At 33.6% G+C, this 13,396-nt stretch overlaps 1 protein-coding gene across 1 annotated transcript; it reads right to left on the reverse strand.

The window, feature by feature from the left end:
* Window positions 1–105: 105 nt before the first annotated feature.
* Window positions 106–1,723, reverse strand: LOC120194564 (calcium uniporter protein 4, mitochondrial-like). The gene is made up of 2 exons (XM_039196833.1): window positions 1,021–1,723; window positions 106–578 (listed from the first exon to the last, which is right to left on the reverse strand). The coding sequence occupies exons 1-2, from the start codon at window positions 1,603–1,605 to the stop codon at window positions 141–143; spliced, it is 1,023 nt and encodes a 340-aa protein (XP_039052764.1). The 5' UTR covers window positions 1,606–1,723; the 3' UTR covers window positions 106–140.
* Between the last annotated feature and the right edge of the window lie 11,673 nt (window positions 1,724–13,396).

A 13,396-nucleotide genomic window follows, 5' to 3' on the forward strand; every position in this document is an offset into this window, starting at 1 on the left:
AAGATTTCAGGCCTTAGATACAAGGCCAGTTAGTTCATCTATAGCACATCTGTGGATTGTGGCCCAGGCGTCTAATATGGTCGTTGCACGAGCGCCAAAGGAATGCTTCCTCTTTATGTTTTGAAGGTCGTCGAGCAACGCTACAATGTCGGCAAGGTATTGGTTAGGTTGGGGTAAAAGGCTTGGCGAAGTTTATTGTATTTTTGAATATCGAAGTTGCGGGCCTTGATGAGTTTCTTTTGCTTGGTTATGAAACGGCGTTGAAAGTAGCCTTCAAAGGATGGTTCAGTTGAAGTGGATAGGAAAAAACCATAGGCTGAGGCAAAGTGAAGGGAGGTGACGAAGAAGCATATGGGTTCCATGACGTCCCAACTCAGTTCCCAAAACGTAAGCCTCATAAACCCAAGTGTTTGAACCGCTAGAAACCCCAACCCACAATAAAGCTCACCACGAACTTGAGACTTGGCCTTCTTGTCTATTTGAGCCTTTAGTTTCTCCATATCTTCCAGCTCTTTTCTTCTTGGGTCATTCGGGAAGGCCATCGATTCAGAAATCACAGTTTCCATTGATTTAGCCAACTGCAGAAATAAAAGTCGGTCAATATTCCATTCATAATTCCATACCAATGTTTTAACCATTCATGAACCTAAATTTTAATTTTCTTCGAAATTCATTAATCTACCTTTTTTTTTTATGGTTAACTAACCATTAAGAAACGTGACAGAGTCAAGTTATTTCATCTCAAAACCATATTCAAATCCGGACGGCTCTAAATTCTTGAGATTATAAAAACGTAGACTTGTATTTAATGGTCATTTTTGTTTAGCATACTACGCTAGTGTCCACCGCCGCTGACCCCTTGGCTGAGCCAAGACGCACCTCGCAACTTGCAGCACGTGGAGAACATGGTAATGACGTCTCCAGCAGCGCACTTTACCCAATCAGTTTTTGGGACAAAAGTAATGGTTCGTTTAGAGTTTTTAACAAAGAAAAGAAGATGCCCGGTGAGAAATTCCATACCTGTTCGGGGCGGAGAAAAACGATGCTCCCTAAAACGACAACGTTTCCCGATAGATCCAGCACTTCTGCGAGTTCCAAAGCTTGAGTTTCATCTCCGCATGCTTCGAGGCAGATCTCAAGAAACTCGTGATAAGAAATTGAATTCTTTGGAATCTCTCTCAGCTTCGCTTTAAGCTTCTCGATTAGAGAAACTCTCAATAGCTTCCTCGCATCTTCGACAGAAACCTTAGCCAACGTTTCGCTGGCTGTGGCATCCGTTATTAGGGGTTGAGGTTGAGTGATTCCTTCTAACTGTAGGCGATCTCCAGTAATGTTAATGCATCGGAATTCTTCTCTCAACTTCTCGCCAACAGGCACCGGGAAGATCTTCGGAAATCCAGGCGTAGACTGCTCAGAAGCTCTCTGATGGAATAACCGTCGGAATAATCCTCTCTCACCGCAAACCGGAGAGGCGGCATACTCCCGGCGAGGTACGGTACGGAGTGGGATCAGAGAGTTTTCTAAAGTGAGAAGAGATGAGCTACTTCTGTAACAGTGCAACGGACGCTTCCCAAGGGTTTTCAGAAGCGCCATTGATGAGGGCATAGAAAAGAGTCTGAAATAAGAGACAAGGGATGATTCTGGGCGCAATGTGATGGGTTGGTGGGCGGATCTTCATTTATACTGTCCAAAGTTTTAGGGGAATCTTGAGAGAATCTCAACGAATTTGGTACCATAATAAATTATAATCGAAGTTACGAAAATTGGAATCTTTTCTCATTTATATTTTTTTAAAAAAAATAAGGGTGAATTTAATCTGATTTTAAAGTAATTTATGTATTTAGTACTTAAACTATCTGTTTTAGCCTGTTTTAGTATTTGAACTTTTAATTTTTTTAAAATCATACATAAATTTTAGTTTTTGTTTCATTTTAGTACTGGTTAAAAACTTAACTTAAATTTTGAAAAAAAAGAAAAGAAATTTAGGCACTAAAATAGACAAAAACTGATAGTTTAGATGCTAAATGCGGTGAGTTTTTAATGGCAATAATAATAAAATGAAACAAAAATTAAAAGTTATATATGATTTTAAAAAAAATGAAAGTTTATGTACTAAGACCAAAAGTATAGCTTATGTACTAAACACATAATTTACCATAGACTTTGTTAAAATACTTAAAATTTAAATTAACATAATTAATTTATTTGAGTTATTTAACTTTTTGAATCAAATTATTTAATGTTTCAAATTTAATTTTATAATTAGAATAAATCAACTAAAAAATTGATATAGGTATATCTTAATTATCTATCAATATACAAAAGTATATGGAAATTGGTCATTTTAAAAACAGAAAAAACATAAATCAATAAAAATAACTAAAAGTTATCAAAATTTTGTAGAAGATTTAAAAACCATATAAACGTTTATAAAATATTAAATTATAAAAGAAATAAAAAATGATAAATTTGATGCATGAAAAAAATAAAGTAAAGTTGGTCGTGTTAATGTATTTGACTTTTTGTCGTGTTTAATATATTTTAAGCGGCACAAATCAAATTATCTTAGCTATTAAAGGAATGATTATTTGTAAAAGTCACGGATTTGAACACCACCGACCGCAGCATAGTGATTAAGTGTTCATTGTTAAATGATTAAGAATATTTAGAACAAAAACTACTTTGTAATCAACTTAGTTTAATAACAAAATATTTTTTAAAATATTTCTCTCGTCTAATGATCATAAAAATATACAAAATTAAAAAATTTACACTATGTGTAAGTATATCCTAACTATTTTAAATATGTATTAAATAATTATATTTTAAATGACTATTATTTAATTTTTAATAAGAGTGCTTTTCTTCATAAGTGTTTTTAATAAGAGTCGACCTAGGAGAGGATTAGTAAGAGTTCTCGTTTAGAGTTGTATCTTCTATCTTTATAAAATAATAAAATTATATATTTTAATATATTATAAATTAATAACTTCATTTATCATTTTAGTTGTATTTAAGATGTTTTATTAATAAAATGATAAAAATAATATATTTGAGAATTTGTAATTATATTTTTATAATTTATTAATAAAATATTAAATTAATTTATTAAAATAATAAAATATTCTTTAATTCTATAGGGATTTTTTTATTTAAGGGTAAAATATATAATTTCTCACTGAACTTTTTCTCTTATTTCACTCCTTGTACTTTCAATTTTTTTTTAATTTATTCACTGAACATTCAAATTACTATTGTTTTGGTAACTCTAATTTTTTTTTATTTTAGTATGATATGGCATATTTTATTATTTAATATAAAAAATTAAAATATTAAATAAAAATAGAAAGTGTACTCCAGTGTTCGTCGTTATTGGATGCCACCATCAACTATAGTAGATGGTGCTCGTCCGGTACCATATTTCATCGATTGCTTTGTCTCGACTCTTAAGTCTGAATTTAATCTTTATTTTGTCAAAATATGTTTCGCATTCGATCAAAAATGAGAAAATCAAAATGGTAAATGGTGGTCGTTCACTCGTTCGATCTCATATTTCATGGGTCACTTCGCCTGAATCCCCTGAGTCCGAATCCAACATTAGTTTTTTCGAAGTCCACGAATAGGTGATAAAAAATGAGAAAACTGAAATGTATCAGTCAAGATTCACGGGTTTTGGGACATTTTGCGGTGAAAAAACCACTATATTCGGACTCAGATTGAGGCAAAACGACGCATAAAATTTGGGACCGAACGACTATCAATTCTGAAGGCCGACAGTGGTTGACGAAGGTCGTTGAATATTTGAAATCTTTTTTTTTTAATTTAATAATAAAAATATTATTTTATTAATTATTTTAAATTATGTTTATATTTTAATAATAATAAAAAATACTACATCACATCAAAATAATTTAAAGTAACCAAAACATGAACAAATAAAAAATAAGAGGAAAAAATAAGAAAATTTGAAAGTAGAATGAGGTTTAAAAATGCGAAGAATGCGCGGTTCAATTACGAAGTTGGTAAACTGCAAAAGAGCTTTGAGTTAAGGGCGAGGGTTGATGGAGACAGCTGTCTGTACAGAGAAAACTTTAACCTCACGTTATCATCTGCCCCTCCCAATTTACCTTTCACACTTTAGAGCCTAAAGTCCAATATGCAGGTTAAATGGCACCACAGGTTTGGGAGTAATTATCAGATAACGCCAAGGAGCATCTCCCCATCAAACAACATGTAAATATTTTGGATTTGGGTTCTCACAGCTAAGCCAGGTTGCGTGAAAAGAAGTTCTTTTAATAACACTCGTTTCTTCAAAACGCATGCATTTTATTTTTCTTGTATATACCAAGAATTCTTTCACGAAACTATCTACTTAGAGTAGGCCTTCTTAACCACTTTTGCACTTTCAGTTTACCTACAAAATTTTCATTATCCTCAATGATGAAACACCGGATAAGCTCACACTTTTCAAATTGTTTAGTACCGCAATCATGAAATATTGAATGCGAGAAGAGGAACCATTGTAGGAATTACCATTGCAGTCGATATTTTGTTTATTTTAAACTTCAGAAAATTGACACTGGGGGAGATGTGAAAAGTTAACAACACATTGCGAGGAATCCATGAATGGACGCAGCCCTCAGGTTGGAATCTTTTGTTAGTAAGTGAATAAGAATTTAAGAATCCCAGCAATTTGGGGATGGAACTTGGAATAATTATGGATTTGATGAGATGAGTTGCTAATGTATTGGATATTCTTGGGCATTGGTGCTTATGGAAGTGGGAAGTCTACTACTCTTTTTTTCAAATGTGCAGTGGCCACCTTGTAAACTCAACTTTGAAAAACAACAACACAGTGTCTACGTATCCCGGTTCCTTTTTTGCCATACATCAAGATTCGAAACCGACAACATCGGCTTTAAAAATGAAAATTTTGAGCTTAATTTAGCTTACAAACAGCACAAACTGGGAGGCAACTTCCCCGAAATTAGGGGGCTGTATTGGTTTAATCAGTGCTGCGTCCGAACACGCCACGGCACTGCACCATTTTTACGTGCCACCCATGCAATATGCATGCTTTAGTGAATTCAAGGGAAGGCAGCGGCAAAAGAGAGAATTTGGGCCGGCGGAAGATGTTTTGATAGTATTTGATACGATGATTGATCGGTAAGAGGGGCTGACGTATCTGTCGAAATAGCCTCACAGATTCCTGCTTGACATTTGGATATGATGGCAGAAAAAGTAAGAATATGCGTCCACGCAATGCTAGGTTGGAAATTGGAATCCTTTTTTTCACCCAACACCCAGCTTATATATAACGCTCCACATCATCCAACACCCATCATTTCATTACAAATATAAAAAATAAAGTCCAATGATTTTTAATGTGGCTTCTTTTTCTTTATCATCTTTTCAAATATATTGAACACAATTTTGATATAAATCTTTAAAAACAGAGGAAATATTTCATGACAAAGGAAAGCTGGTATTCTTTGATGACAATTGTGGGGATAGATGCAAGCAACTTTAGGATCGCATGGATTCGGCTATTAGTGTTGGTGGCATATGAGGAGGTCCAATTTAAGTGATTGGTTGAATCTTTTTTATTTAAAGTAAAATTCTTCGTCAACTGTTTTAATTTATCACAGTTCTTAATATATATCACCATTAGATCCACATCTTCTTAAACAGGAATATATGTATGAATTATATATATATATATATATATATATATATTAGATAAGATGATTCTTCTACCGTAGATGAGTGTCGATAAACACCACTAATAATGAGCATTGATAAATTAATTTATAAAACGTTATAATTTTAAATGACTCAACATATAATTATAAATTAGTTGAAAATTTAAAAGTAAATTATTTAAAATAAAATGTAAACTATAGCATCGACTACCTAATTATTGTCCCTTTTTATTTTGACCATTATTTTTGAAATTTTGTCAATCATGTCACTCAAATACTATTTAAATACATTCAATAAAACCACTCGCCATTAATATTTAATGGAAAAGCTGATGTGATGATTAAAATATTTGGTATAATTGCACATTTAATCATTGTTACTTATTCTATCAATTTGGTCATAATTTTAATAAATTAAAATAAATTTAACTCTCAAATATGCCAAAGTAGTTAATTGGAGAAGAATCCAATTTAATGCCAGCTAGTACAATTTTTATTTTCTTTTTATTGTCTTTTATTATTTCTAATAATAAAGTAAAAATAAACATGTCAATGTTTTGTAATGAGACGTGCCAATATTTCGCCATGTTCTTCTTTTTTTAGCTTAAAATATTATATTTTATATTGATACACGCAATACAATTAGTGTGACAAATTTATGTGTTTAAATTATATCTTTTAATGATTTTAGGAGTTTAAATTAGATGTTTTATTTTATTTTGTAATTAATTTTAGACCGTTTGTTTTAAAATATTTATTTTTTACTATTCAGCTATCCAAGTAGTATAACTTTACTTTTACCTAATTCATCGCATTATAAGTAAAATCTAATTGTTTTTGATTAATTTTTAAGAGTTTAAATTTTGATTTTACTTAATATAGATGTATTTTTGAAATCAAAGCATTTGATATTTAATTTTTTTAATTTCTCAAAAATGAAATCATTTTTTTGTAAATTTCCTTTTCTTTTCTTTCTTGTTTGTTTTCCTAAAATTGAAATAATAAGATGAATAAAGACTATTTTGACACAATTTGATTTGAGAGTTAAGTTTATTTTATTTTATTAAAATTAGGACTAAATTGATAGAATATATAAGTAACATTGACCAAATGTGTAATAATATCAAATATTTTAATTATCACATCAGCTTTTCCAATAAATATTAACGACAAGTAACTTAATTGAATGCATTTAAATAGTTGAGTGACCTGATTGACAAAATTTCAAAAATAATAGTCAAAATAGAAAATGAACAATAGTTAGGTGGTCATTGGTATAATTTACCTTTTATTTTAAATAATTTACATTTAAATCTTTAATAAATCTATAATTGAACATTGAATTTTTTTAAAATTTTAAATTTTTATAAATTAAATTAATTGTATTCATCGGTATTTTTAAGATGTTGTAGAATTTTCCTGTTATATATATCGGAATCATCGAATGTTTTGTAAATTAGACAACCGACTCATATGTCTTTTTCATAATGTTATGCTTAAATCAAGTGAAGAATCTACAGCCCGATATGTTATAAGATAAATCTTGCTCGAAATTAGGAATAAAGAAATGGCTGGATAATGTATTTATATATTTTAAAATATTTTATATATTTGAAAAACTGGATTTATATATTCATTTTATAATGTATCTGTCAAACTAAAATAAATCCAGGACCAAATAAAAGTTATAAAAAAATCAAAGACAATCGATCGTATATTTTTGTTAAACTTGTAATGATAAATATAAATTTTAATGGTTGAAGTGGGCACGCACCTCTATCTACTTCAGAAAGCCATTTCTACATGACTAATGACGTAAGTGAAAGCCTTATTATTAGCACCGAATACAGAGGGTCGCGTCTTGGGATGAGTCGAGGGTTGGGTCATCCCAAATTTTTTTTAAAAAAATATATTTTAAATTTTAAGTATTTTTTATTGATAATATATTTTTATCTTTAACATTCTATAAATTAATTCTTTTTAAATTTTATAAATTTATCGTTTTACACAAAATCCAACGTCAGGTCTTGATCAAATGAGATCATGAAATTGCTCTTCGTTGAGTGATGCGTTTGGTAACGTTTTGCAATTCTTAGGAAGGCAACTTCTCTAACATATAATTGACTTTTTTTATATTAAAGTAGAGACCAGTCCTCTCTTTTTCCTCTTGTAGTTCTTCTTGTCTATATAAAAGAACATTAATAATCTAAATTTCATTTATATTATTAGGTGTATACATATATAATTATTATGTTAATTTTGAGGTTGACGTTTATTTGTTATGGTCGGAGAAGAAGAAGAACGGCGAGGAGAGAAAGAATTGGGAACGAACGAGAGAGGGGAAGAATTGGGAATGGATGCGCGAGGGTTAGGGATTGAAAAATGTTATTTGGGAATTGAAGCACGAGGAAATCAGATGAGTATCTTACCTGGAGATATGGAGCAGGCTGGTTGGATCAAAGGAGAGCTGGAGCGGGCCATACTAAACGACCCAACATCTGCTGAAGATAGGAAATGAAACAAATACCCATTCAGTTAGCATTATGTTATTGTAATTGCCAGATGGCATTTGTTAGACTTTCGTATTGCATTGTAACTAAATAAAGATACTCGTTGTAGTCATCCTTTGCTTATGAAATGAATGATGACGAATTTCTTTCTGTAACCTCTTATTCTTTCTAAATCTCCTTCTTCTTCTCCTATTGCTTAAACCATAACAATTTGGTATCGAGAGCCTCGGTTCTGGCAAAAGAGTGGCATGACAAAGAAGAGTCAATCTATGGCGGAAGCTGATCTTTCAGGCCTGCAAAAATAAATGGAAGAGTTGACAGCGTTAGTAAAGCAAGGGCAGGACGAGACTAACCCACCTAAATGGTGGGAAATGCAAGAAAACAGAATCACTGCACTGGAGTCAAGGATGGCTACTAATCAGGGATATGTTGAAAAGCTGTTAAAGATCTTAACAGGCAGAACGGGTGAAAATGAACAAATTGCTGAGGAACAGGTACAAACTTCTAATCCTTCTAAAAATGGTGAGAAGAGTCATGTGTTAGTGACTGTGGTGAATGATAAGTCGAGATTCACATATAAAACAGATGAGCCTGGGATATTAAAGTCTAAACCTTATGCTTGTCTAGCTTTGAAGAACGGTGCTAGGCATGAGACTCAAATGGGGGAAAATAGTGAATCTAAGCCTATTATGTTGGATTTGGAAGCTGAGAAAAAGGTCTAGGGGGTTCATTTAGTACTGCAAGGACTATGTGGCACAGGCCTAAAATAGAACTGTCATTTTTTTAAGGAATTAACCCTAGAGGATGGATCCAAAAATGTCTGAAATATTTTTCTATTTGTGGTGTTCCTGTTGAGCAGAGGGTAGAAGTAGCCACTATGTATTTAACAGGTAAGGCTGAAATATGGTTTGATGGTTATATAATGCAAAAGCACCATGTAATATGGCATGAATTCGAAGCTGATCTATGTCACAGATTCAGTGACATATCTTTCTCTGACATTGTAGAAGAGTTCACTAAATTGACTCAAAAGGGGACTATGGAAGATTATCAAGAAAGATTTGAGGAGTTACAACCTCATATGCTATTGCAAAATCCTACTTTAACTGAAGAATTTTTTATGTCTCTTTTTATCAGTGGAATCAGAGATGATATCAAGCATAGAGTCAAGGCTTTAGATCCTAAAAATTTGTCTGAAGCTTGTAAACAAGCTAAGCTCTATGAATTGTCTATTGAATTTGAGAACAGAAGATTGAGGCTTTCTTTTAAAATCTCACCCTACCCAAACCCCATTACTGTTTCTAAACCATCTTCACTGTCAGTCAATACTAAACCTACAACAGTATCAAATCCTAAGCAGAGTCTTATTGACTACAGAAGACAGAATAATCTCTGCTTTAAATGTGGGGAAAAATACCTTCCAGGACATCAATGTAAAAACAGACAATTGAACATGATTACTGAGGAAGTTGATACTCCTACAGTGGATTTTTTTACTGCAGATTCAGATCAGCCTCCTCCAACAGAAGAAGAAACACTAGAAATCTCTATGAATGCTATAACTGGCTCTATTGGTCATACTACATTGAGAATACATGACACTATTCAAGGTAAACCACTGAATATTCTAATTGATAGTGGCAGTACACACAGTTTCTTGACTCCTAAATGGGCTAATGCTGGAATTCAGATTAATACTCCTTATCCTTTGACTATCACTGTGGCTAATGGCCAACAACTATTCAGTGCTGCTAGGTGCAATAAAGTAGAGTGGCAAATGCAATGACATACTTTTTTTGCATGACTTTCGATTGCTTAAATTGGGGGGAAGTGACATGGTTTTGGGAGTGGATTGGATGAAGTTGTTCAGTCCAATATTAATGGACTTCAAAAATATGACTTTAAGTTTTGACCATGGAGGACAGTAGATTTGTATTCAGGGACAGCAGCCCTCAATGAAACTACAATAAATTTCAAGGGTATGACAGGGCATTCCTCTTCTATTCCTATGGAACTCCAACATGTATTGGATAAATACAGTTCATTTTTTGCTGAACCTGATGGTCTACCTCCCCAGAGGTCTCATGACCATGCAATTCCACTCAAACCTAATGCCACACCTGTTAATTTAAGGCCTTACAGATTCCCTTACAATCAGAAGGTTGAGGTTGAAAACCAAATAGCTACTATGTTTTCTTCTTCTATTATTCAACCTAGCAGGAGTCTCTTTGCCTCTCCCTATATTCTTATTAAAAAGAAGGATGGCACTTGGAGATTTTGTGTGGATTATAGACAATTGAACAGTATGACTGTCAAGGATAAGTTCCCTATTCCTATAGTGGAAGATTTATTGGATGAGTTGCATGGAGCAATTTATTTCTCAAAAATTGATTTGAGGTCAGGCTATTGGCAGATTCGAATTAAGCCTGAGGATATCTACAAGACAGCTTTTAGAACACATCAAGGCCACTATGAGTTTAAGGTAATGCCTTTTGGCCTTACTAATGCTCCTGCTACATTTCAGGCTCTTATGAATCATCTGTTTAATTCTTTCCTTAGAAAGTTTGTTTTAGTCTTCTTTGATGATATATTGGTGTACAACAGCAGTATGACAGACCATGTTGAACATTTACAGTCAGTTTTGGAAGTTTTGCAACAGAATCAATTATTTGCAAAACTGTCCAAGTTTTTCTTTGGACAGACCAAGGTAGAATATCTTGGTCATATTATCACTGCTACAGGGGTGTCTACTGATCCTAGTAAGGTGGAAGCTATGCAAACTTGGCCTCAGCCTAAAACCCTTAAATCTATCAGGGGGTTTCTAGGTCTAACAGGTTATTACAGAAGATTTATTAGAAATTATGGCATTATCAGTAGACCATTGACATTACTGTTAAGGAATGATGGCTTTCAATGGAATTCTGCTGCTTATACTACTTTTGAAGATCTTAAGAAGCCTATGTATTCTGCTCCTGTTTTGGCACTGCCTGATTTTTCTAAGACTTTTTATCTGGAAACAGATGCCAGCTCTGGTGGTATTGGGGTTGTTCTTTCACAGGAAGGAAGACCTATTGCTTATTTGAGTAAGACTCTAAGTCCTAGACATACATCACTATCCATTTATGAAAGAGAATATCTTGTTATTCTCTTGGTTGTCTCTAAATGGAGACATTATTTAGAGAGCATACCTTTTTTTATTAAGACAGACCATGAGCCCTTAAAATTTCTTTTGGAGCAGAAATTGACTAACACTATTCAGAAGAAAGAATTGACAAAGCTTTTGGGATTGGACTATACTATTTAGTATAGGAAAGGAAAATTAAATGTGGTTGTTGATGCCTTATCTAGAATATGGGAGGACCAAGCTCATTGTTTGACTATAGGAGTAACAGTCTTAGTCCTTACTTGGGTTCAAGAGATTGAAAACAGTTATCAGAATGATTCCTTAGCTCAGAATTGGATTTCAATTCTTTCTGTTAATCCTGCTGCTGACAGTAAGTGGAAGTTTTCTAAAGTTGTTCTAAGATATGAGGGGAGAGTTTATATTGGGGCTAATGGAAGCCTTCAATTGAAGATCATACAGACTTTGCATGATTCCCCTCAAGGGGGGCATTCAGGAGTACATGCTACTTATTATAGGATAAGGACCAATTTTTTTGGCCTAATCTTAAATCTATGGTTGCTGCTTTTATTAGATGTTGTCAGACTTGCCAATAAATTAAAGTGGAGCATATTCCAAAGCCTGGATTACTACAACCACTGCCTATTCCTAATCAGGCTTGGGAAATCATCACTATGGATTTCATTGAGGGATTACCTACTTCACTTAAGAATAACTGTATTTTGGTAATTGTGGATAAATTTACCAAATACAACCATTTTCTAGCATTATCTCACCCCTATTCTGCAGCAGAGGTAGCTAAACTCTACTTGGATAATGTGTATAAGCTGCATGGCCATCCTAAAATGGCCATTTCTGACAGAGACAAAATTTTTACCAATTTATTTTGGAAAGAGTTGATGAAACAGTTGGGTACTAAGACCCTTTTTAATACTGCTTATCATCCAGAAACGGATGGACAAACAGAAAGGGTTAATCAGTGTTTAGAGCAATATCTTAGAGGGCTTTGTTTTTATCAGCCTAAACAATGGGCTAGGTGGTTAGCTCATGCAGAGTGGTGGTATAATACCACTTATCACGCTGCTATAAAAATTACACCTTTTCAAGCTCTATATGGTTACAAACCACATATTATGGTTTGGTCCACAGAAACTACAGTACAATCAGTGCAGGATATGATGTCAAACAAAGAAAATATCAGACAATTAGTCAAACAACAGTTGGAGTTAGCAAGCAATCGTATGAAACAACAAACTGATAAGAGCAGAATGGAGAGGATTTTTTAAGTTGGGGATCTGGTTTACCTGAAGCTGCAGCCATACAGACAGACTTCATTAGCCCTGCGAAAAAACCTAAAACTAGTAGCGAAATTTTATGGACCATATAGAGTTATCGAAAAAATTGGAGAGGTGGCTTACCGATTACACTTACCAGAGTCATCACGACTTCACCCAGTTTTTAATGTGAGCCTTTTGAAGAAATTTATTGGCGATCCTTCCACCACTGCAACGGACCCTCCTACAATAGATGAAGACGGACAATTTGAAATTCACCCTTTAAAGATTTTGGCTAAGCATATATTAAACAGAAACAATAGGCCAGTGACGCAGCTTTTGGTTCGATGGCAAAATTTGGATGAGTCGAATGATACATGGGAAGACTATTCGGTTTTAAAAGGACAGTTTCCTGATTTCGATCCTTGGGGACAAGGATCTTCTCGTGGGGTGGGTATTGTTATGGTCGGAGAAGAAGAAGAACGGCGAGGAGAGAAGGAATTGGGAACGAACGAGAGAGGGGAAGAATTGGGAATGGATGCGCGAGGGTTAGGGATTGAAAAATGTTATTTGGGAATTGAAGCACGAGGAAATCAGATGAGTATCTTACCTGGAGTTATGGAGCAGGCTGGTTGGATCAAAGGAGAGCTGGAGCGGGCCAGACTAAACGGCCCAACGTCTGCTGAAGATAGGAAATGAAACAAATACCCATTCAGTTAGCATTCTATTATTGTAATTGCCAGATGGCATTTGTTAGACTTTCGTACTGCATTGTAACTAAATAAAGAT

Source organism: Hibiscus syriacus, unplaced genomic scaffold, assembly GCF_006381635.1.
Source record: "Hibiscus syriacus cultivar Baekdansim isolate YM2019G1 unplaced genomic scaffold, ASM638163v2 tig00116999_pilon, whole genome shotgun sequence".
Classification (NCBI taxonomy): Eukaryota; Viridiplantae; Streptophyta; class Magnoliopsida; order Malvales; family Malvaceae; genus Hibiscus; species Hibiscus syriacus.

What these genes read in the sequence shown, in the direction of transcription:
- LOC120194564 (XM_039196833.1), bottom strand. Translation starts at nt 1,605, where the DNA reads ATGCCCTCATCAATGGCGCTTCTGAAAACCCTTGGGAAGCGTCCGTTG. An exon ending in TTTTTCTCCGCCCCGAACAG is followed by an intron (nt 579 to 1,020) that starts GTATGGAATTTC and finishes TTATTTCTGCAG; the next exon opens with TTGGCTAAATCAATGGAAAC.